General features: G+C 46.5%; 1 protein-coding gene across 3 annotated transcripts in view; it reads right to left on the bottom strand.

Annotated features, from left to right (window-relative positions):
• Positions 1 to 300: 300 nt before the first annotated feature.
• SH3GL3 (SH3 domain containing GRB2 like 3, endophilin A3) overlaps positions 301 to 25,157 on the bottom strand; it is a 134,222-nt gene continuing 109,365 nt past the window's right edge. For 2 of the 3 annotated variants that reach the window (XM_045813147.2, XM_045813148.2), the window contains 2 exons: positions 24,405 to 24,514; positions 301 to 967 (listed from right to left, as the gene is read on the bottom strand). In XM_045813147.2, the coding sequence (XP_045669103.1) occupies positions 762 to 967; positions 24,405 to 24,514 (316 nt within the window). In that variant the 3' untranslated portion in view covers positions 301 to 761. Of the gene's footprint in view, positions 968 to 8,564; positions 8,853 to 24,404; positions 24,515 to 25,157 lie in introns of those variants that run through there. The other variant, XM_087856589.1, reaches the window with a different exon arrangement.

A 25,157-nucleotide genomic window follows, 5' to 3' on the forward strand; every position in this document is an offset into this window, starting at 1 on the left:
ACTCCTGACCCTGCTTCCCCACCCCCGAGCATGCCCACAGGACCTGCGTGAAAACCCACCCAATACTGGGCAGCAGCAGCTCTCTTATAAATCAACTCGACAGTACATGGGAAGAGTCTCCTATCCCGGATCTGGAAGGACGGTGTGCTGTGTTTGAATCGGGGGACAGTGAACGCCCACTCTCAGACCTGCCGACTCAGGAAGAAGCACCCATGCATCCACTGGGACCCCGGGTCAGCCATGGGGCTCGGGGGAACAGCGCACTTACAACTCTATTCAACATTAAGAATAAGCAAGGCCTTCTGCCAACATGGTGTCATATTTATTGGACGGCTCACAGGTCACTAAAACATAAGGAAAGACCAGATGACATCAGTAATGTCAGGAAACAAAATATTTAGCATTTTTTTAAGTTTCAAAATTTGCATTCCGCTGCGGCTGAGGGCTATCAACGCGCAATTCACGGACGGGACTGCGATTTATTTTTACCAACAAGCAGCACAGACATTTATTTAACCAATGACTTTTAGGCCAATAAGCAAAAAAAGAAGAAGAAGAAGAAGAAGAAAACTACAGTTTCATGTAGCTAATACAAGAAAATCATTTATACAAATGAAACGGATACAAAATACATTATAAAGAGAACGCACATACAAAAGTCATTAAGTTGGTCAAAGAACAGATGTCACAGACCACCACACTGAGAGCACTGGCGTGAATTCATTTCGGTTATGAAAGCGTGTCCAAAGTGAGTTACACATTTACTGAGGTAAAGGCACGATCACTTCAACATAATTAATGGGGAAGAATCCAGACGCCCCGTGTAGCATCCCTTCATACCAGTTTTCATCTATCTGATTGGTTAATGCAATGATGTCCCCTTCTTTAAATCCTAGTTCTCCTTGGTTTTCGGGCTCAAAGTCATAGAGACCACGACAGCAGGGCTGGTCCATGGGAACATTAGAACCTGTCCACACCATATGGAGACAAAAAGTACGGATTAACATGACACATTATCCTTGGAGGAGTGGGGAGCTGGAGAGGTCGTGAACAGCAAGCCCCCGCCTTCCTCCCCCCAATGCTGGCTCGGCCCCGCTCTCGGGTGCTGGGCTCGCAGTGTCTGTCCCAGCTGCCCCCAGCCAGAGGATGCCCCAGCTGACCTCCCGGGTCCATGGCTTTTCCCTTCAGTACTCCCATGCGGTGGAGGCTGGCCCCCTGAAAGCAGCTCCTCCCCTCTGCCTGGAGCCCGGGGGAGACAGAGAATTGCAAGGCCCAACCCCTGCCTTCAGCAAGCTTACACTGCACAAGGTGTGTATGACATTTAAGGACACAGACGAGCTGGAGAATCACTTATAGCTCAGAAGCTCAGAGAAGGAGGAGGCAGGAAAGGCCTGGGTGGTCGGGACATCGTCCCAGAGCTAGTGACCAGGAGCTGGAATGAGGCACGGTGTGACATGGGAGAGGATGGGCAGACCATTCACAGACCAGCCTGACATGCTGGGCTTACTGTGTGAAGCTAGACGTTCTCAGAATAACATTTTTCAAATAGTTATTTTTTAATTTCAAAACTAAAACATGGCAATGGTAATAAAGGGAGAGAGGAGGGAAGGAGGGAAGGAAGGAAGAAGGGAGGGAGGGAGGGGAGGAGAGGGGAGGGGAGGGGAGGGCGAAACAGTGAGGGGGGAAGGAGAGGGGGAAGGAGGGAGGGAGGAAGGAGAGGGGGAAGGAGGGAGAGAGGGGAGGAGAGGGGAGGGGAGGGCGAAAGAGTGAGGGGGGAAGGAGGGAAGGAAGGAGAGGGAAGGAAGGAGGGAGAGAGGGGAGGAGAGGGGAGGGGAGGGAGGAGGGGGGAAAGAGTGAGGGGGGAAGGAGAGGGGGAAGGAGGGAGGGAGGAAGGAGAAGGGGAAGGAGGGAGGGAGGAAGGAGAAAAGTATGTAAAATTGAGAAGTCAGCTGTAACCCACTAATCCAGACATAACCAACGTTAAATTAACATTTTGGAAGAGAAGCTTCCAGATGTCTTGATGAATATATCTCTGTATGTATTTACATAAATATATTCTTTTCATAAAAGAACATTCCTATACATATTAGTGTGACTCTCTTTCCAGAATACCTTTAATTGCTGACCAGCTGTCGACTCCATCAGTATGATACAGTTTCTTTAGCCCGCCTCCTATATTGTTGGATAGATAAGGTCCTTCCTTCCCTTCTCTCTCTCTCTTCCTTTCTTCTTTTTCTTTTGTTCTCTCTTGGCTTTCCTAGGTAACTCCTTGAAACATATCCTAATACATGTTTATTTACAAACATGCACCATCAATACCTGGAGGTAAATTTCAGAAGGGAGTTTGCTATTCATAGGACATAAATTTTTCCAAGACTTTTAACATTTACTATCAATTTATTTGTCTATTGTTTTTTGTCTTTAAAGTTTAAGGAGCCCCTTATAAAATGTTATAAATGCTTTGTATATTTATCATGTTTTCTTCCATTTGTTTTGGGAGGATGTCCTGGGGACGGGGCAGGGAAGGGGGTTTCTGGGGCACATACAGAACACAGAAAGAAAGTTTAATCAGCACAGTCAAGCTCATCAACCTTTCCATCCCCAGTTTCTCCCCCACATTCTTATATACATATTCAACTAAATTTCACCCCAAGAATGATTTAATTTTTATGTGAAAATTTTTACTCTTAATTCAGTTAAATTTTGGCAAACAGAGGCATTATTTTTGACGATGCTGAAACAGTTATCTCAAGACAACTTATTAAAGGCCCCATTCTTCCTCTACTGACTTCAGTACTACTTTTATCTTCGTCGTGTAATTAATGATCATGTGCACTTGGACGTATTTCAGGATTTTCTATTTTTTCCACTGATCCATGTGGGTAACTGTAACAACGTATCATCTGAAATATTACAGCTTTAAAGTAAGTGTTAATAACTAATAAGGTAAGTTCCTCATATCCTGTTCTCATGAAATCACCCCACCAGGTAAACTTCAGTATCAATGTATTGAGTTCCCCCCATAAAAATTTCATTTTGGGGGGTACCTGGCTGCCTCAGTCTGTAGAGCATACAACTCTCGATTTCAGGGTGGTGAGTTTAAGCTCGAACTGGGCACAGAGATTACTTTTAAAAAGTCTCATTTTGATTTTAACTGGATTTTCTTTAATATTAAGATTAGTTTTAGAATATTTTTTTTCAAAGATGTATTTATTTATTTGCACAGGCAGGGGGAGAGGCAGAAGGACAGAGAGAGTCCTCAAGCAGACTCCCGACCTAGCATGGAGCCCAACACGGGGCTCGATCCCAGGACCCAGGCGTGGCAGGAGCAGAGAGGCTGCCCTAGCCAGGGGAGGTGATGTCCGACCCAGAGAGGTCAAGGGCATGGACCACTGGTGGGTCCACAGCAGATGTGACTGTCCCCGGGAAGATGGAGCTGGAAGGAAGCCAAGCCCCACCCCACAAAAACCACGCCCCCTGTCTACCTCATGGCCCGTTTCTGTCGTCACACCAGCAGAGTGAGGTCTGCAAAGGTGGGAGGCAGCGTCCCCGGGCAAGACTGTGCCAGGTTCACGGTCCCTGTCCTTTAAGAAGAGCTTAATCCCCACACAGGACTGAAATATCCATGTATGTCATCTCACCTCTGCCATCCTATTTTATGCTTTCTGTTCTCATTTCCTTTTTCTGATATTATGAAACATTCTTCCTTCTCGCTCTCTGACTTTAATTGAGAGTTGAAACAAGCCCTGCTAGAGATTATGTTCCTTCCTCACCAGATCTTTAATGTGCACATAAAGAGAATATAAATTTGGGTATTGCTATGGTTGGTCAAATGAGAAGCCCCTCTAACTTGGGCAGCTAATCACTGCGTGAGGCCCGCTTGTGTCTCTGACGGACGGGGCGGCCCTCCGTCTGTGCCAGCCCCACTCCTGATCTTCCAGCACTCCGTCCACACCAGGTGGGAGTGGGAGCCAAGCACTCCTTCGCCTGCAGGCTGTTCACCAGTGAAGTTCCCCAGTGGGGCTGAGGTGGCCCCACGGCCTTCCTGTCACCGTGGCTGTCAACACGGCAGCATACTGAAGAGCTCATGCACTTAGTGGAACCCCGGGCCAATTAGATCAGAAGTGCTGGCGGTGGGACCTGGACCTCGGGATATTTAAAATTTCACAGGTGTCTCCAATGTCCAAGGGAGTCTGCAAACCACCCGCCTAACAGTCTTCCCTTCCCCTCCACTTTCTTCAACCAGAGCTTGGGAGTGTCGAGGAGTTTCAGCTGGTAGGGAAAGGGAAGGGGACCCACTTCTCCCTCTCCAGAGAGGAAGCTCCTTCCCATGTGGTGACTTACAGGAAGATCAGCCTTAGAATCGAAATCCACATGCACTGTAGTGTCTAGCATGTACGTGATGTTTCTAGCATTTGGATGGCTCCTTCCACGACACACTTCCATCCCACCCCAACTTTGTATATTCCTTTTGTCCTGACGATGGCCGTGGAAAGACTTCGACACAGAGGTCCAGTTCATTATCTTGAATTTGAACAGTATGGCATTCAGTGGCTTCAGAGCATTGGGAAACTGAGTGTTTAGCGTGCAGAACTTTCCATTTTCCTTTGGAAATGCAATGCCTCGCTGGGCGCATTGGGGCACTGAAAATCCATGCCAACCTGGGCCGTTGAGTCAAAGTCAACTTTATTAATGAATACCTGTTTTAATGTGGTCTATAAAAGTGATTACTATCCTTTCAGCATGTCTTGCATTCCGGGCGCACTGAAGAGGGAGACAGAGTCAGGTGCCAAACCACATGGTCGTCTTGGAAAGCATTTCCGTGAACACAAAACGTTAGTGCTAGAGGGCTATTTGGTGGTCTTCCATGGACCGTTCTCTTCTTGAAGAAGAGGCAGGGATACCTCCAAGAAGTCACAGCAGCCTGCCCCCAGGCTAATGGCAAAGCCAGAACCAGACACCAGGGCTCCCAGCCTGGGATCTATCCTGCTGATGTCACCTCCTACATGATCTGTGACGCCGCTAAGGGTTGCCAAGACATTTTATGGGCTATCACGCTGACTACGGATCTAACTATATATATTTTTTCCCTCCCGCTGACTCTGCAAGCTACCTGCAGTGACTGAACTAAATGCTGAATGGCAGGCATGCACTTACCCCAACCACCAGCTACTTGCGCACATGTGTGCACTCCCGGCACGCACACTGAACAAATCGGGGAAAAGACACATTACTCACTTCTCACTTCATTTATTCTAGGCAAGCGACCATTGCCACGCTGCCCACTTTGATTTTCTGAGGGCTGGAAAGCATCCAGCACTCATATCACACTCCATCAGCAAATGAACCCAAAACATGGCGTCTCTCCTGAGAGGCGGTGGGGTGGCGTAATGATGCAGGCCACCGTCCCTGACTCAGGTAAGGCGTGAGCACCTGGCTCTCCAGCCACCTCTGCACGGCCCCCAGCAGCGAACGCAGTTCGGACAGCGCAGACGCCAGGTAAATGCACACCGCCCGGAGCTCGGGCTGGCTGCCGGGACTACACAAGCAGCAGGGCGATATTCTGGACTACTGTCCAGTGCGTTTGCCGAGCTGGGTCATTTCTGCTGTCGGGGGCCTTCAGCCCAAGAGCTGTGGCCTCCCTTACTTTAGGGACATGAACAATGCAGTCAATGTTACAACTTCTAGGTTCCAAAATCATGCCATTTCAGCTGCAAACTGGTGTGAAAGCCAAGGTTTACAGGTTTTCATGCCAATGCCAGAGCCAGGTAGGCTTTTATGAGACTTAAGAGGCAGAGAGAGACAGACAGCCAGATAGGCTGACTTCTGGAGTCCCAAGAACCAGGATCTGAAGAACTCAGAGCATGGAGATTTTGTTACAAGCCGTAGAGAGGGAAGGGCTGCTTCCTGCCATCCGAGAAGACATACAAGCTCTTTCCAGAGGCAGGGAAGGGGCTGGAGAGAGAAGAAGGTGGGCAAGAAGGTTGAAATGCTCCCCTTATTCTACCCTGGTGGGGGTGAGGGGTTCTTAGGCCCCACTTCCCACTGGAACTCTGGGAGAAGGCAGGTCCCCTTACTGCTCTCAACCAACATGGTGGGGAGGTGTAATTATGCAGGGAAGGGTCTGAGGGAGCCACTCCTGGCTCCCCATGACCTCTGAACAAATCTCCAGTCCCCCCAGGAAGTGAGGAGGTGCTGGGGGGGGGGCAGCTGGATCAGAGATGGCCCGCGACAGACACACAGGATGCAGAGACCCCACAATCCAGAGTCAGAGGCTTGGACCACGGAGCCGGGCCTGGGCCTGGAGGGACAAGTTATCTCTGTGTGAGCTGTTCAGCCCAGACCAAGGGGCTCGCCTGCCACCATGACGTCTGGGGAACATCCCCTGGCATCTGGGCAACATCTTGGGGGAGAGGCGTGCGGAGGAGAGGGTCCGTGAGAAAGACCAACAGCTCTAACAGGGGCTCTCAACGGAACTGACTGGGTTTAAGTCCTAAACTGACCAAGTAATAAATGGATAGTCTACTTTCTATTAAAAGAGTTACCTTGAAATGGCAAGATTATGTTTTTTTCCACCATTAGAAGAGATGGAAAAAAGATTATTATTTTTTTTTTTTTTTTTTTGGCCAACAGTAGAAATGGAAAAAAGATTAACTTGTTTCCGCCACCGGTCTAAATGGAGACTTATAAGCAAGTTCAGTTCGCTTGAGGAGAAAGAGTTCCTGCCCACCGAAGTGATCGTGTAGGAAGCTTCCCTCTGCACAAAGAGGGCTGAGAGTCAGCATGGAGGGAGCCCACAGGGCCGGCAGAACGGGCAGCATTTCCTCAGCGGGCTCTTCCATGCCCAAGAGACACCAGCACCTGCACCAGGCCTGCAGGCCCCGCTGACCACGACCGGACGCCAGCACCTTTGCTGAAACCATCCCGTAAGCAAAGACGGGTCCTACCCAGTGTTCATCTTTGGGGACAGCTCATTCCTCTCGCCCCCTGGGGTCTCGCAGCACTGCTCCCTGACCTCACATGCACCTCGCCGGCTGACGTGGAGGCGCGTGCTGTCTGGCGGGCGGCGGACACCCCCAGCCCCGGCCCGGGCCGCCCAGCAAGGACGCTGCCTCCGCCCACCTGCCCTGGCCGCGTGGCCCATGTTTATTTTCTCTTACTCCTGAGACCTGGCTTCACGTCACATGAGAGCAGAGGTGGGAAAAACAGTCTTCCTTGTTAAAGCAACGAAACAAAGATTATTTTAACAGAGAAAAGGGAGGGTCCCTGTTAAATATTTATTATTCAAGTTCTGATCCACACCATTAGGAGGAAAAAAGAAACAAAGGAGGCCATAACCCAAGAGTTTCAAGGTGGCTGGTGAGTACAGACTACATCGGGAATGCACAGTAGGTAGAGAAATCACATTCTCCCGAAAATGCGTTCCCTTCCCTCTTGGCAATAATATGGCCCGGTTCCTACCAATCCTGGGTCCCCTCTTATTACTTTAACACCACTATAATTCTGGGGAGTGCCCTTCCGCACCCCACCTTCTGCTTCCCCAAGTCCCCAATGCAGAGGGCTGCTCACTCACACAGATGCCCACCCAGCCCGTCGCATTCCCGTGGTGGTCCCACGGTCCTCAGCCCCCGTCAGCAACGGGGATGACATCAGAACCCTTGGTGCCAGGACACTATTCTAAGTGCCTCACTGACATCAGCGGGTTTACGTTGGCACCATTATTCCCCCAGTCTGATGGAGAAATTAAGGCACACAGAGGTTCAAAGCAATTCAGCAACGGTGCTGAGACGGGACCTCCATCTGGGTCCAGAGTCTGCTCTTGATCTGAAAATCGTTAGCTTGTGAGTTTATCCCCACTCAGTTTCTGAGTCAACCCCAAGCTGGGGCGGGGGTGAGGGGCATGAGGGCAGGGGGGTAGGGTCTATCAGCTGGGCTTGGTGAGCCTGTGAGTCCTCAGCTTGGCATGCTCTGGGGGGCGCCCAGGCCCTGGAATGCTCTTTGGGAGCGTTCGCCCCTAAATCCCTCCCTGGTCCCACCAAAGGATGTTCTTTGGGTACTTATTCTCAGTCCTGTTTTTTTCTGCCTGAGCCTCTGCTTCAAAGTGAGCAGCTCAGGCTCCAATTAAAAAAAAAGCAAACACAGGAGTCGACGCCGGGTGGCGGATGCGCCACCAGAGTGGACGTGGCATCCGATGGGCCTGGCGTTTCTGCAGCCTGGTCTGCCCCTGTGCCCCCCCCCCCCCGCCACGTGCCAGGATCTGGGGGCCCGTTCTCCAGGGCTGGATTTCTCCTCCTGGCGCTGACTGCCGTGGATGGGGAGAGGCAGGGAGTGGTCGGCGTGGCAGGGGGCATCCTTCTCTGGGTAGCAGGAAAACCTTGCCACTCTTTTGCTGGTCTTAAACTCGGGTCCCTTTTAGACCCTCAGAGGAGCCCCCTGCTTGCTCTTCTCTGCTGGCCCTGACTCTGAGGATTCCAGTCCCTGGGCTCCGGGCAGAGCACCCCCCGCTCAAAGGCAAGCTACGACGCCCCCTCACTCCCCCACTCCTATTTTTTTTGGAAGGAAAAGGGGACAGAGAGAGAAGTGATTCATACGACTGTTGTCGACATGCGTGCCTATCAGGGAACAAGGTATGGCGTCTACCAGAAGCTACTGACCTGAGGAAGGCTCTTTGTCTTTTAGTAAATGCCCCAGACTGCTGTGCCTTCTGACTTTGTGTTCCTGCTTTTTATTTTTTAGTCTTTCTCTTGCCTCCCTTGTCGCCGGGCTGCGACCTGTCACTTTCCTGCCGTCAGTGGGCCTTCCCGAAGCAGTCCCTCGGCCCTTCTAATCTGCTGCTTCCAGTCTGCTGTAGGCTAAGAAATCAGATAACCAGTTAGGTAACTCGAACGGCCACTGAGGGGGGGTGCCTCTTGCTCTGCGATGAGCACCGTGCGTGCCCCGCACCTCTGACTGACGTGATCTCAGAACAGCCCCGTGCGGTCAGGGTCATAATTCCCGTTCTCTCGAGGATGAAACTGAGATCCAGAGGGAGGGAGTGAGAGCCAGGATCCGGGCCTCCCTGTGACCCCACAGCCCATCTAACGGTGAGGCCTGCAGGTGACACCCGTCTGGGCCAGGTAGGCTCACATTCTGTCCACTTTCTGGTCTGAAGTCTGGAAGTTCCATGGTGTTTCCTTATCCCCAGTGCTACGCATGGGGCTGCTGCAGCAGAGAGGAGGCTTCCTGTCAATGGGTGGAGTTACCCCCATTGGGAATGGGACCCAAGCCTCCCTCTGGAGGTTTGGCTGCACGCCAAGATGGCCCTGCTATCTGGCTGGGCCTGTGCCATCGGATAATGGGGTAGTTCACCTCTCAACACGCTGGGGCACAGAGCAGGTTTCAAACTTTCGAGTTTATTCCCGGTCAGACTCCTCTCAAACACTCAATGAGTGTGTACGTCCTCCCGGCCAGGCACCCCGCTCAACCTATGCGATACCATCTCCTCTGAATTTGCACGAACATTTTTGGTTCAAATCGTAATTTCTCTTTTCCCAATCTAAAATCTCAAGCACTCACAGAAAAATTCTTTGTAAGTGAAACACTTTCCCTCTAACTGACCCAGACACAGCGCTGGTGTAGAATTGTAATAAATACCACAAAAACCATTTTGTTCACCATCTCGAACATGCTATTTTTGTCCACTGGTAATAAACTACACAGGAACTTCAGATCCCTGGTTTCAAGCTCTGGATTAGGTCACCCCTGGGCCCTGATTTTCTTACCTGCAAATTTTATGCCTTAATCTGTGGTTAATGCTATGGATTGAATGTCTGCATCCCCTCCGAATTCCAACGTCGAAGCCCTAATCCGCAGTGCGGTGGTATGTGGGGCTTTGGGGAGGTGATTAGGTCATGAGAGTGGACCCCCATGAATGGGACAATGCCACCGTTTAGGGACACAGCAAGAAGACAGCCACCCATAAACCAGGAAGCGGACCCTCACCAGATGCGGAATCTGGCAGCACCCTCATCTTGGACTTCTCAGCCCCAGCACGGGGAGAAATAAGTGTTCATTGTTCGAGCCCCCTGGTCGGTGGTATTCTGTTAAAGCCGCCCAAGCTAAGACAAGTTAAGTAGTAAATTACTAAGAAAAGTCTAGTGAAAGTCCATGAACTGTCTTTCTAGAAATAAGAACGCTGTATGTACCCACAGGAGACGTGATTTGTTGAAACACTCGTCAGGGGAACTCAAGCTTAATCATTATACTGCAATCTATAAAAATAAGCATGTGTGATTTGTTTTAACCTTAATTCCAGCCCTCCACAACTTACACGGGACAGGAGATGGGTGTGAGCAGTGAGGGTTGTCCCTCCACCTTGCCCAGCCCCGCTTGTCCCGAGATGTTATCTCAGAAGCTGCCTGGGACCATCAGGTCCTGTGTTTGTGGGCTGCCTTTGCCTCTCCGAGCATTAGACACACGGGGGCCTTAACCAGAGGTGGCTTCCTGGCCGCTGGCATGGAGTTCACGCTCGCAGGTGTGTTCTGTTTGGCCTACTCCTTGCTTCGTACAGTGTGGCTTAGTTACCAATATTTTAAAAATCAGGAGACTGCATGTGAACAAATACATGATTTCTGGCTTGTCTTGAAAAATCAGAAAGGCCGGCTCTTCTGGGCCCATATTCTTAGACAACAAACAGCTACTCCTGACACCGGCGCCCCCTTTGGACGGGGCAAGTATTGGGCACTTGGCTACAGGCTCACCTCTCCCTTTTGTGCACCTGTCCTGGAGGCCTGGTGTCGCCATCTGGTGCCTGGTCTGGCCCAGCACTGTTTTCTTACACTTCCCGTGTCTCTCCTCCCCATAACTGGCATTAGGGTTTGGAGCTGAGGCCACACCCACGGGACAACTCCTGCGGGGCAGGGGGGGGGGGTCATTCCCACGGACTCAAACATGAAGTCCCCCGGGATTACCCTGTAGCTGCCTTCTGTGTCATCCCTGGAAACAATCAACTTCTACACTATTTTTTAAAAACCTAAGTACCTATATCAAGATTTAGACAATAGCACTTTAAATTTTAGCCTTAAAGACCAAATGCGTCATCATTGCAGAATATCAAAAATTTTAAATAGGTGGCATTTGAGATAATATCATCATGCCATCATTTCAGCCAAGTAGTATTAAAATTCCCACCACTAAATTAGAAGTTACCTCTTACAGCTTTCCGAAAACTCTTTCTACAGACGGTTTAGAAAGGTTTAGAAGAATGACCGGAAACTGTTCCCTGCAGTGAGAAAGACTTTCCTTCTAAAGCTTCCTTGGGATGAAAAATAAGAGGAGGACTCTTCCCCTTTCCTGAATCTGTGGCTAATGATCAACAATAAGAATCCTAGCTCAGATTTCATCATTTTAAAGAAATATTTTTTTAAACAGAGAACATAGAAAATGTTCCATCTGTACACTTCTCAAGTTTTTAAGAATGTTAAGTACTCATAAAACAGAACTACAGCAGCCATGGCATTGAGAGGGGAAGAAACCTGCAATGTGCTCAATCCTATCGCTTCATTTAGGGGCAAGCTCAAATCCGCCCAGAGAGGTTAAGAAACTCACCCAAAGTCACGCAGCAAGTGAGAGCCAGATTCTGAGCTATACTGCAGGACTCCTGTTTCCTTGTTTATTTCTCCTGACCATGGCGCTGACCGGCCCCCTGCTGATAATGTACAGAAATGTGTATGGGGGGGGCAGTGATAACAAAACAAACAAGAGAAGTATGGGAAGGAAAGACGAAAAAGCAAGAAACAACCTGCCCACTGAGCAATCATCAGTCACTGCTGAGTGGAAATTTCCGTCTCCTCTTTGGAAGTTTAAGTTAAAAAAAAAAAAAAGCATTTATTTCTATTTGCTAAGTGCTCGTCTTCTTCAAGTTTCGAACTTCACACTTGACTTTTGAATCAATGTTTATTTTCTAATGTAATCCCAGAGACTTTTGCTCCGACGAGGGGAACGACTCAGACTCTAGACATTACTTCCGAGCCCCCTTAGCAGCGTCAAGAACTTTATAAAAGTCTCTTTTATACCTGGAGGGAGTGAGAATGTCTTCCTAGAAACTGTCTGAGAGATTTATTTGCCTCACTCTGAACGCCCGTAGCGTGCACTTGGAACCACACGTGTTCACTGCCCTCGGCCTTCCATATTTTCCAAGTCGATCTCAGGCTGGAGCGTGTTAGCCCTAAGTTGTGATTACATAAGCGGCGCCCCCTTTAAGAACTTCAATGGGGGAAACATAAAAACCTCATAAATAAAGGAGTTGATAAAAAATGCAAAGTATACTTTTTCTAATTCCGTAAGTGACAACATGGGGCCTGATACGCATGAGCCGGGGCGAGGAAGACACGTGAGCCCAGGTTGCAAACTCCTACACTATTTTCTTCAAAACGGAGGATTTTCTGGGAATGAGGCAGGCACACATTTTGGGGACTTTTCTTGGCCCTGTCGTCTCTTTGGGGACACAGGGGCAGCACGTGCTGATGAAGCATCGTGACCCCACGTGCACGGGCTTGGACGGGCTGTGCTTCCTCCAAGCCAGGGCTGAACTTGGTTCTGCTGCAATCCATCATCTCAAGATGTGACTTCCCCCGCCACCCCCCCCCCGGGCTCCTGGCTCACTTATTCATTCTCCTAGGCAGCGAGAAATGTATTACCGAAGATTCCATCTCAGTCCCACGATGGATTCTGCCTAATTGACCTGCATCCTTCCATCTCCCTCTTTTCTGTTTCTTTAGAAAGAAATGATGAAGAAAATGTTCTTGGAATGCGTTCCTGGCACAGTCCTGTGAGCTTTGCTTTAAATTGTTAGTGAAATGCTTGACATTTTTCCTTCACTTTATAAACATTATGTGCAAATCATTCAGAATCCTAATGGAAAGTAATTTCCCATTAATACAGGCTATAAAATGCCATTTTCTTTTGAAACTGTGCCCCAGAAACAAACAGTACAGGACCCCTTTACACTCGAAAATTCCACCCACGAATCAGCACAGCCCGATGCTGGAGTCGGGGGCTAAAGCTACGGCCAAGGGCAATTTCAGAGAGGCAGCTGGGGAGGGCACAGTGGAGACCCGGCTATCGGACGCCGAGCCTTCCGAGGAGCGTCTTTGTACATCTGTGATCTCTGGCTGACCACCGCTCTTCTAACAACTTAATGTGGCCAGGGACCTAGCTACTGGCCAAGAAGGAGGGGACAAAAGCACGGACATGCACAGTCTGGATGACAAAGCCAAAGAACTCACTGTCCTATCAGCATTTTCTTCTTCCAAGTCAGAGGCATACAACAGACTCCCTTTGCAACCACTTGCTGGCTGAGGATTCCCTGTGATCAAGAATCTTGGAAATAAATCATTCCCAAAGCTCTTGTACATTTTAAATGTTCCCCCAGTATTCCTTCTTAAGGACATAAAGTGAAAAATCTAGAAGGTAAAGGGTCCAGCTCTGCTACTTTCTGCCTCTGTGGCCTTCAGAAAATCTCACTCAACCCCTCTGAGCCTCTACTTACTCATCTGTAAAATGGGCATAGTAACAGAATGAGAAATGTGTAGGAAGTATTTAGTACATAAACTGACCCATAGTAAGTACTCAGTAAGTGTAACTGCTGTATTGTTACATTATTATTTGTTACTGTTTTATTTTCTACGAGCACCACTTCCTTACAATATTGTTATGGCCATGAAATGGATTTATACCATCAAATAATATATACCTGGCATATCTTTGGCACTCAAATGCTATGTCCTTATGCCCTTAAGTGATCCTTTAGTTAAAATACTTCTCCGCTGTCATAGAGTACCTCACTTTCCACACTGCCAGGCTGAGAGGTCAAAGTTAGCATCGCTACAGGGAGACAAGGACACCCTTTATCAAAGGCGAGCTGAGTCTTCCCTCCTAGCAGATGAGAGCAGGGCAGCCTGCGAGCTGGACCCTCAGTCCCGGGGTCTGCTAGCTGTCTTTCACTCAGATACGGTAGAGCGCGGGGAGGGCGAGTGATGGGCAGCCTGGGGTTGGACGCATTTTCAAAGTTTTTACTTAGTTTGTTTTTATATCCAGCTTCTTTCCAAACAGAAATTTTGAAGTGGCTTACAATAATACACACGTTCAGAATATAGTGTTTCTGGACCAGAAGTCGAAAAGCCAAGCCACAAACACCAGGGAAACAATAGATTTTCATCCAAACAAAGAGAACTTTTGAGAGAAAAAGGGGGGCATTATTAAAAACTAAACTAAAGCGACAGACACAGGACTGTCTCAGGATAGTTTACCTGGGCCTGTCCCAAGCAAACGAGGATGCACTGCAGCCTGGTGGAAGGGGAGGAGGGGCGCGAGAGGCAGCTGCAGCCATGGCCGCGGTCCCTGTGCTCAACCTTCACGGCCGGCACTGAGCTTCCCGGGGGCCAGGGGAAAACAGGGAATAAAATGTGGTGCACAATTTCTTTAAACAAGGAAGTATACTTTTCTTCAAGGGCCATCAATTTTCCCTTCTTAAATATATTTTTCATTCAAATATAAAAGAATATCTTGAAAATGGGAAAATATTGCCCATAATCCTACTACCCTTTAACTTGGTCTACACGCAAATGTTGATTTGCAAAACTGTCCTCGCCATATACTTACAACTTGGTGTCTTTCTTCCACTCAACTATCGTACCATAAACATTTTTATGTTTCTCCATAATGTCCATATTAACGCATTTGAATAGCTGCATAATAGTCCACTTGATATACCCTGATCTCCTTAACGAGTATCCTGCTATTGACAAATACATATAAACAAACACTGGTCATTGGGTTATTTTCACTTCTGACTTTTCATGTCTCTAGACAGTGCCGTAACAGATGGATGAATGGGCTATTGCTTAAATTATTTCCTCCAGATACATTTCCGGGAATGAAGCCACTGAGAATGCATAAACATTTTTATTAATTTTGATAGATACTGCTAAATTGATTTCCCAGTGAGTCACCCCAGGGCTCCGTAACCTACGGCCCGCAGGCCAAATAATGTTTTAGTGGAACACAGCCTTGCCCATTCATTTTCAAATTGTCTACGGCTGCTTCCCACTCTAACCGAGTCCGACGCCTACGACAGAACCCACGAAGCCTAAAGGATTTACCACTTGACCTCCGACACAAGACATCTGCCAACTCCTAACTTACTTTAATATGCATTCCCCCCAGCAGTGTGGGCATGGGCGTGGGGCCACACTCTAACGGAAATGAATTATGTGGGACCCTACAGAGAGGTCAGTGAGAGACAGAACAGATGTTTTCTTCCTCAACAAATGTAGATGTCAGTGGTAGAAGCCACAAGCTAACCACCAAAACCCACGCTTGCTTTCTTCCCCGGGAATATGCACACAGGTCGGATGTGGCTCTCCAGCTTACCTCCCCCTGCCCCAGCCTTTGCAGCCAGGTGTGAGCGTCAGACTCTGCTCTTGCCAGGCTGGGAACGGAAGCGAGTGAGCCACTTGGGGCTCATTTCCTGAGGAGGAATCTCTAGCCTGGACTCCCATTCTTAATTTCTACCTTTTGAACCACTGTTTTCTGGAGTCTCTGTGGACCATTAACTATTCCTCCCTAACACAACCTAGTGCCAGGAGTGGGGTGCTCTCACCATCAAGTTTGGGGTGCTGACTCGGTGGGCAGCCAGTGATGAGGAAGGAGCAGGTGTAACACGTGTGAAAGCTGGTGACCCTCGTTAGGTCATGGCAAAACCTTCGGTGAAGCTTTTGCCTAGGATAACTTTGAAAGCATATCGCATACAGTAGCTCCAAAGAGAAAAGCTTGTTTTACATGAGCTGCTCCTTGGTGCATCCGGCAAAGTACTGTAAGAAAGACAAGAACTGCCTGGTTTGTAAGCAAAGATACAAGGGAAGAGAGGAAGATCAGCGGTGGGGTCCCCGCACACTAAGAAAACCTAATTGCTTCTCTGTCCCAAAGAACTGAAGACAAGCAGGCTGTTATTCCAAATCATTCTGAGACTTCCTAAACCAAATGACAGCCCCGGTTCTGCAGCAAAGATTAAATTAAAGGCATTGCCTCCCCACTCCCACTCACCCACTGATTGAGATGGCCTCGAGGTGGCCTCCCTAAGTTAAGGAAGGCAAGATAAGAAGAAGAAAGAAGGTGGCCTTAAGAGCTCCCTCGAAGGACGGGACCTTGGGTGTGGTTACGAGCCCAGGAGCTAGAGACTGGAAGCTCAGTGTGTTTCTGAAGGCACCAGGTGTGAAAGGAAGCACAAGCCTAATCTGAACACATCTGCATCCCTTGAGCCGTCCCTTGACCCTCAAGGCCTCCAGGGCGCAGCTTTCCAAAGCCTATTTCCTCCAACATGAAGTGAAGACATGGAAGATATGAAGGACTCCCAAGCAGGCAAATCTAGGGACCTAGGGGACAGAGGCCAAGGGAGGTCCCCTTGCACCCTCCAGAGAGCAGAGCCAGGGTCTAATCAAGGACCCTCTACCATGGCTAGGGGTCCTTGCAATTCCTGTCTCGCAGAATTCCATCTTGCTGGGGACTAGCACCTGCCGTGCATCTCCCACTGGCCCTGGAGTGGCTGCCCAGCTAGAGGCTGCTTCCCAGCTCGGCCACCGCCCATGGTCCTCCGATTCAGTTCTCATCCCTGGCTTGGGAGAGTGTCACTCTTGTCTCACTGGCTTAAGAGGACACATCTAGCCTGGATTGCTGTTCTTTCTCCTCTTCCCACTGGCTGGCATGGCGACAGCTAGGACAGTACGGAAGCCACATGATGAAGCTGGCGGAGCTGTCATCAGCCCAGGCCTGAGTGACTCCACAGACACTGGGAGCACCACACATCACAGACTGCTGCATGAGTGAGAAAGTCCTATTCTGTGGAGCACTGGTTGCACGTCGAGGTCTTAAAAAAAGTAACTGACATCATAATTTTCTTATGATTCAAGGTTCTTTAGCCTTGAAGGGTCTATAGCCATTTGGAGCCCAAAGCCACCTTGGGTGACAAACAGCAGAGACGCATCCAGTGGGACACACGTATTACCCTAACACAATACAAAAGAACTCTCCAGAGTACTATGCCTGAGTGTGTGCTTGGTAATATTTTAATGAAATCAATTTTATTCAAATAACTTTAAATGAAATGTTACATCAAAGATGTAAATTGAAAATTAGTGCTCCATGCCATAGACACTGTAACCAGGAGACTAATTAGGATGAAAAATACACAATTTTTTTGAGAGAGAGAGAGAGCAAGAGAGAGTGAGCAGGGGACGGACAGAGGCAGAGAGAGAATCCTCAAGCAGACTCCATGCCCAGTGCGGAGCCAGATAGGGGACTCAATCCCTCCACCCTGACATCACCTGAGCCGAAATCAAGAGTTAGATGCTTAACTGACTGGGCCACCCAGATGCCCCAAAATAGGCAATTTTATTAAATTCAAGCTGGGTACTCTTGCCTGCAAAAGGCTTTTAAGCCAAGGCTTATCTTCTCTGCTAAAACCTGACATTAAAAATATTCCAGTCCAAAATTCTGGCTTTATCTCCTTGAAAGCAGAATAATAAAAAAAAAAATTGAGAAAAGAATAATTGTCTTATGATGCAATTCAAAGTTCTTTACGTCTACAGCCACTTGGCATCCAAAGCCACCTTGGGCGACAAACAGCAGAGAGACGCGTCCAGAGGGACACACGCACTGAATGACCCGAGGGAGGCTGGCGCTGACGCCACAGACGGAGCACAAGAGCACAGACTTCCTTTCAATCTCGAATTACCATCAACCATAAGATAGGTATTTTTAAAATTTCCAAGTGATGCTGGGAAACAAGAATGAACACTGGTGGCAGACCAGAAATCGTGAAGAATGTGGGGAATCGCTGAAAAGCGGATGCGGCAGATGGAAGATTGAAGCCCAGAATGGTTCCCGAAGAGGGCTGCTCCAGAAGTGGGTGCTGAGGACGCCCAAAGCCCAGAGTCAGTGTGCACTGGAAGCTGGACGACCGACTGGCATTCTGGGAAAAGAGCGGCCCGGTGAGTCCTCCCATCCTGGGTCTGCACCAAGCGCCTGGGAGCCCAGGCATCTGCCTCCAGGAAGGAGGCATGAGGGCAGGGACCTGAACTAGAAAGTCGGGGCAGTGAGGATGCAAACACCCAGAAAACCAGAAACCAATGCCCCTCACTCAGCAGAGCATCCCTTATTCCCTCACGACCATGGAAGGTGGGCAGCCATAAGACACGCTCATAGAAAGAATGATTAATATTCTTAGAGGGAAGTGAAGAATCTAATTATTTATCAAATTACATGTTAAAATTTAAAAATTTGACTACTGGTGTGATAAGCAGAGTAACAGCCATCTCTCCACCCCACCCCCAGATGTCCACATCCTAGAACCTTTGGATTCCTTCTTTACGTGGCAGAAGGGGATCTGCAGATGTGATTAAATTATAGATCTTGAGATGGAAAGATAACTGTGAACAACGTGGGTGGGCCCAATTTTATCACAATGTAATCACAAGGGACCTTAGAAGAGGAAGGCAAGAGGCTGAGAGTCAGAAAAGGAGGTATGACAATGCAAGCAGAAGTCAGACAGCTTGGAAGATGGCCCACTGCTGGCTTTGAACATGGAACGAGGGGCCACAAGCCAAAGAACACAGGCAGCCTCTAGAAGGGGGAAGAGATAAGGTAACAGTCTTCCCTAAAGCCTCTCGAAGGAACAGCAACACCTTGGTTTTAGGACTTCCAACCTCCAGAACTATAAGACAGACAATAAATTTGTATTATTTTAAGTTCATTCAACTGAGAAAAGAAATTCAATCGATGGACTAAATAAATGAATGGGTACAAGGAAGGAAATACACAAGGTGAAATTTTCTCAGAGGACAAAGTAAAAAGAACAGCTATCTAGAAAGCAAGAGGGAAAAGATGAGCCAAACAGAACGAGACAAAAGTTTCAACATCTAATAGGATATTAAAAAGAAAAAATCAGAGAGAATAAAGCAGGATATTTAAAGCATTAAAAAAATTTTCCCATCATTAAAAACAGTATGAGTGATCAGATTTAAAGGGTCAATGAGACCAAAGGAAGGGGAGGGGAATATAACCAATCTTCCCATAATTCTGCTAGAATTGCCAAGAGGAAGAGACAACTCCACAATTACAGTCAGAGACCGAAATACCCCCTGCTCAAAACTTAATATAAAAGACTAGACAAAATATCCACAAAGTACAGGTTATTTGAACTATGTTATCAAATAATTTGACCAAATTGGCATTTGTAGAACCCTTCACCCAACAAGGATAGAATACACATGAATTTCAAGTGAAGAACATTTACTAAGATGGATCGTATTCTGGGCCATAAAAAGAAAGTTTCAAAATTTTTTAAAGGGTACAAGTCATACGGAGTATGTTATCCAAGCAAAATGGAATTAATTGGAATTCTAAAACAGAAAGCTATGGAAAATACCCCAAATATGTGGAAACTAAATAACATACCTCAGAATAAACCATGGGTTAAAGAGGACATCGGAAGTGAAACGAGAAAGTATCTTGAGGAGCATGAAAACGAAGACAACATACCAAGATCTACGGGGCGTTGCTAACGCAGTACCTCGAGGGAAAAACCAGCACCAAACACACGGATTAGGATGGGAGAACTGCTTCTGCCTCAGCTTCTGCCTTAAGAAATGATACGAAGAAGAGCAAATGAAATCCAAAGAAGAAACAAAATACTAAAGATCGAAGTGCAACTCAACGAGCTAGAAAACAGCAAGCAATAGAGAACCGATGGAAGAGAAAACTAGTTCCTTGAGAAGAGCAGTAAGATTGATGCATCTATATGCAGAGAGAAGACACAAATTTTCTATCAGAAAAGAGAGCAGTGGCATCACGACAAGGTCTGCAGATCTTACAAGGAAAATAAGGGAACATATGAACAACTTTATGCCAATAAATCTGGCAACTCAGATGAAATGGACAAATGCCATGAAAGACACAAACTACCAAAGCTCACTCAAGAAGAAACAGATAACCTCAACAGCCTCGCATGTAGTTAAAAACCTTTGCACAGGGAAACATTTATTTAAAAGAGTAACAGAGAAAGCTGACAAACGCTGCCTCAACCAGGAGGTCAGCAAAGGCATCGACTAAAATTAACATCAATAATAATAATTCATGTTGATACCCTGAGAACAGCACTTGGCCTCTGTGGTCTTCCGATTCCATATCCCCAGTCTCACTATGAAAAAAGTATCAGACAAATCTCAATTGAGGGACATTCTACAAAATACCTGAATACTACTCCCCAAAGCTGCGGAGCTCTTAAAAACAAAGAAAGTCTTAGAAACCATCACAGCCAAGAGGAGTCTGAGCAGATATTATGACTAAATGTAATGCAGTGTCTTGGATGGGATGTTGGGACAGAAAAAGGGCATTAGGTAAAGACTAAGGAAATCTGAATAAAATACACACTTTAGTTAATAATAATGTATCAATACAGGTTCATTGGATGTACCAAACTCATAAGATGTTAATAATAAGGAAAAAAATAATAAGGGAACAGTTTTGGGCATATAGGAATGCTGCAACTTTACTACAGATCTAAAACTATTCTAAAATTAAGTTTATTTAAAAAAAAACCTTTCTCACAAAGGGTTTATCCCATGAATATAAGATTGCTTTAATTAATTTAACATAACTCACCATGTTAACAAACTAAAACAAAAAAACATATTATCATTTCCATCGATGCCAAAAAAATGCATTCCTAGTAAAAACTCTCAGCAAACTATGACTGGAAAGGAATTCAATCTGATAGAAGGCATCTATGAAAAACCTATAGCTACCATCATACTTAACTATGAGATACTGAATCCTACCCCTCTTACATCAAGAACTAGGCAAGCATGTCCACACCAACTATTCTATTCAACAATATACTGGAGGTTTTAGCAGGTGCAAAAAGGCAAGAAAAACAAATAAAAGGCATCCTAACATCCAGTAAATCTTTACTTGTAGATGACATGATCATCTACACAGAAAAACTACAGGATCTATAAAAAAAAAAAAAACTGCTGAAACTAATAAGTGACTTTAGCAACATGGCAGGACACAAGACCAATATATAAAAATCAACTGTATGTCTACACATCAGCAATAAAAAATTGGTCACTAAAATTTTGTAAAAATGATGTTTAAAGTCATATGAAAAATATGAAGAGACTGATCTAAAAATGTATAAGAGTTATCTGCTGAAAACAGCAAAACATGGCAGAGAGAAATTAAGAAAACTGAAGTGGAAAATAAAGTAGACTGTGTTTAAGACGGGAAGACTCCGTATCGTTAAGCTGTAAATCCCCACCAAATTGATTTACAGATTTGACCTCAACCAAATCAAAATCTGAGCATGATTTCTTTTGTAGAAATTGAAAAACTAATCCTAAAATTCACATAGAAAAGCTACCAGAACAGCCCAAAGAGCTTTGAAAAAAGACCAATGTTAGAGGACTAACACCACCCAACTTCAAGACTTAGGATGAAGCTAGAGTAACCAACAATAAAAAGTCGAATGACAATGAAAATGTAACGATAGTGCACGTGAGATATGGCCATGAGTATTACTTTAATGCTCATAACATTGTAAATAATTGTTATAGGATACAAAAATGGAAGTTATGGCTGAGGCTCCAGAACTATTAAAAAAAAAAATGGACGTGCAGAAGACCACCATGTTGAACTTGCAAACACACAAACCAAATCAGAAGAGATGGGAAACCAGTTTTTACGACTCTTAACCCCAACCTTATCAGGTTGGGGTTAAGATAGATAGGTCAGGAGATGGAGATCAGAAAAGGTTTTTAGAGAACTTGCTGGAGAGCCTGAAGGAGGGGGGGTGTGTTTATGTCCCGCCTATTTCACATCAAGTCAAGGGAGACTTCTAAAAAGACCCACAAGAGAGCTTGAAATATGTTCCCTGGAGCTTTGAGAACAGAAGTGGTAGATGGAAAAAGAGAGGCGAAGCCAACTACAACCCTTTTGTTGACACCAATCTTCACCCTACGATAGGCCAGAGCTTCAGGAGGGGGAGCCCAGCTTCAAATCAAGACCCGCTTTGACGATTACATGAGGAAGCATTCTGAGTGCTGCCTAAGCCTGCATCCATACACTCAAGTGAACGGAGGACTTACATCACCCAAGAGGAGCCAGATAGGTCACAGGGTTGCCCATGTCTTCACCAAGAAGTAGAGGCAACAACATTTAACACAACAGCATGGGGTGGGGAGTGCTGCATGGTCAAAGTAATGGCGCCACAATGAGAACAGTGATTATGAGTAACTTGGAAGGACGAGGTGGGGAGGGAAAGTACATGGGAGGCTGAGGACAGGGAGCACAGTCTTCATCTGCCATATCAGGAAACCACAGATCTTATCCCAAACCAAAAAATCAAGAACTAGCAATAAAAGCATATGATTTAGAACAATGGAGCTAAATACCAAACAAAGAGTTGAAAGTGGGTTCTTCTGAGAGCAGGAAATGAAAACGGGGAGAGGGTAGAAAGGAAGACAGCTGCTTTTCATTAAAGGCCTGGTAGCACCCATTTTCTTTCTAGAACTATTTAAACATATTGGTCCCATCATTTTTATTTTTTAATTGAAAAAAAAAATCTCAAAAGATAGCAATAGTGTTGGAAGAAAATCCCATGGGCAGGTGTGTTACGGAGGGGTAGTCTGAAATCCATGGGCAAATGAGTGAACTTGGACTTGAGTCTCATACAAAAATTAACTCAGAGTGGATCGCAGACTGAAATGTAAACGTGGACAACTCTGGGGAGAAAGCACAGGATAACTTGTTCAGGGCTAGTCAGAGAAAGCTCAGACTTCACACCAAAAGTATGACCTTAGAGGGAAGAAATGAGAAACTGGACTTCACCACAATTAAAAACTTTTGATCTGTCAAAAACCCTGTTAGGAGAATAAAAAGAAGCTACAGAGTAAAAGAAAATATTTGCAAGCCACATATTCGTCAAAGGACTTGTACTTAGAATACATAAAGAACTCTAAAGTCACAACAATAGGGGCCCCTGGCCGGCTCCGTTAGACGAGCACTGGACTCCTGATCTCGGGGTCATGAGTTTAAGCCTCGCTTTGGGTGTAGAGATCACTTAAATAAATAAAACTTAAAAAAAACCCATAATAATAAACTAGGGGGAAAAACCTATTAATATCCCCATATGTAAAGAACGTTTATGAATCAATAAGGCAAAGTAAACAACCTAAAGGAAAAATGAATAGATTACACAGACAGACAATTCGGACCTAAGAAAATACAAATGGCAAACTAAACTATGGGGTGGGGGGAGCTCAACTTCACTAGTTATCACAGAAAGGCAAATTAAGATTGAATACTCTTTTTTACCCATGATTGCTTGGCAAATATGGAAGTCAGATGACCCGGGTATGGGGAAACAGGCATTACTACATCAAGAGTAGTGTGCCTGTTTGGGAAGGGCATCTGGCAGTAGCTACTATCATTTAACATTTGCATTCACTCTAACTTAGCAATTTCACTTCCAAGGAAGACTTGCCCGTCAGCACGTGGAGGCAGACACAGTGTATTACTTTTAGCAAATAACTGGAAACAACCTTAGTATCCGTTAACAGGGAAATGGTATATATAATGGAGAGCTATGATGCCATGAAAAAATAGGGGGATAGAGACAGATCTCTATGCATGACATGGAAATCACTCCAAGAGAAAGCAAGCTGCAAAACAATACACCCGGTATGATCCTGTACCTGAAAAACAGAAAATAATCTAAAACTGTGTGTCTATAGCGTGTGTAGACAGGGAGGGTTCATACCAAATTGTTAACAGTGGCTACATCCAGGGAAGGGACGGGGAGGGAGCGAGTGACCACGAAAATCTACAGCGTGACTTATACCATGTGAATGTTGTTTTCCTCCGTCGGATCATTTCATCCACGTATCTGTGTCATGCGTCCAGTAAAAAATAATAATGTGGCACTTAAGACAGTGCCTAGCATCCAGCAGGTGCTCCACAAATGCTCGTTCAAACTTTTTTAAAAAAACTAGTGAAATATTTTGAAAGAGTTAAAAACGTAAATACAGAGGACCATGTGGCCCTGGTGCGCTGGCCAAGGTTTTAACATATCAGAAGGCAGTAAGTGGTAGAATTCTTCCTGGTGCCAGTTTTTGAAATTTGACCTAAGTATCCAAACCGAGGAAGCAGGAAAAGGGGCATTCCTGAGAGGAAAGGCAGGTGGGATTCACCAATCAGAAAAAAAAAAAAAAAAAAAATTCAGGGTCTTACGCGAATGCAACAGTAAGCTGCCGCTTGTGGCCCCGCCTCCCTACAGGGCACACTTATGCCACACAGAACGGTCATCTTACCTGTTGTCTTTGCTGACGAGGTGCTGGACACCCCGTTGAGCTCACTAGGACTCCTTTTGATGGGCCGTGGCTTATACTCTCGTCTGGGGACACTGGATGCAGCTGATATTCTGAAACACGCATGTTAAGATCAGTCAGACATTGGATGGAGAAAGCCACGCCTTCCAACGAACGTCTGCACTACCTTGGGGAGCCTACGAACTTGCGGGAGAGGTGGTGGTGGTGAAGGGGGTCATTTTTACATATTGACTCGTGAGTAGCTCAAAGTGATAGGTGCGATATCCGCGGCGTAGTTTTCCAGCTATATGTTCGAAAGTGTGGGTCTCTCACAGAGTCTCCGAGGCACCTGTCCAGTGCCAGGGTTATGCTGGGCACCCAGCAGCACTAGCTGCCTCTTCTCCCCTTCTGCTCATGGAGAGAGAAGTACAAACGTGGTCCTGTGAGCGCTGCGCGCCCCGCCCACAGAAGTGGGTGCTTCAGAGACCGGCCACACCCGGAAATTCTGCCGCTGATTTAAGCAAACACCCCTTCATATGTACTCGTGACCATCATCCCAGGTAGAACAATATTCTATTACCAAACCTCGTCAAGAATGGGGTAGTTTTCTTCACCCGTTATATTAATAGGGTTACTGTGCCTGCTACCTGTGATATTACTAATGTTCAGAGGAACAGAGACTATGTCATCATTCAAGCCTAAGGGAAACGGCCACCTTGTCTTGATCATTCAGAAGAATTTTGACTCTTCCAGGAC

This window comes from Ursus americanus, chromosome 28, assembly GCF_024610735.1.
Source record: "Ursus americanus isolate L20-20 chromosome 28, mUrsAme1.1.p, whole genome shotgun sequence".
In the NCBI taxonomy this organism is placed as follows: Eukaryota; Metazoa; Chordata; class Mammalia; order Carnivora; family Ursidae; genus Ursus; species Ursus americanus.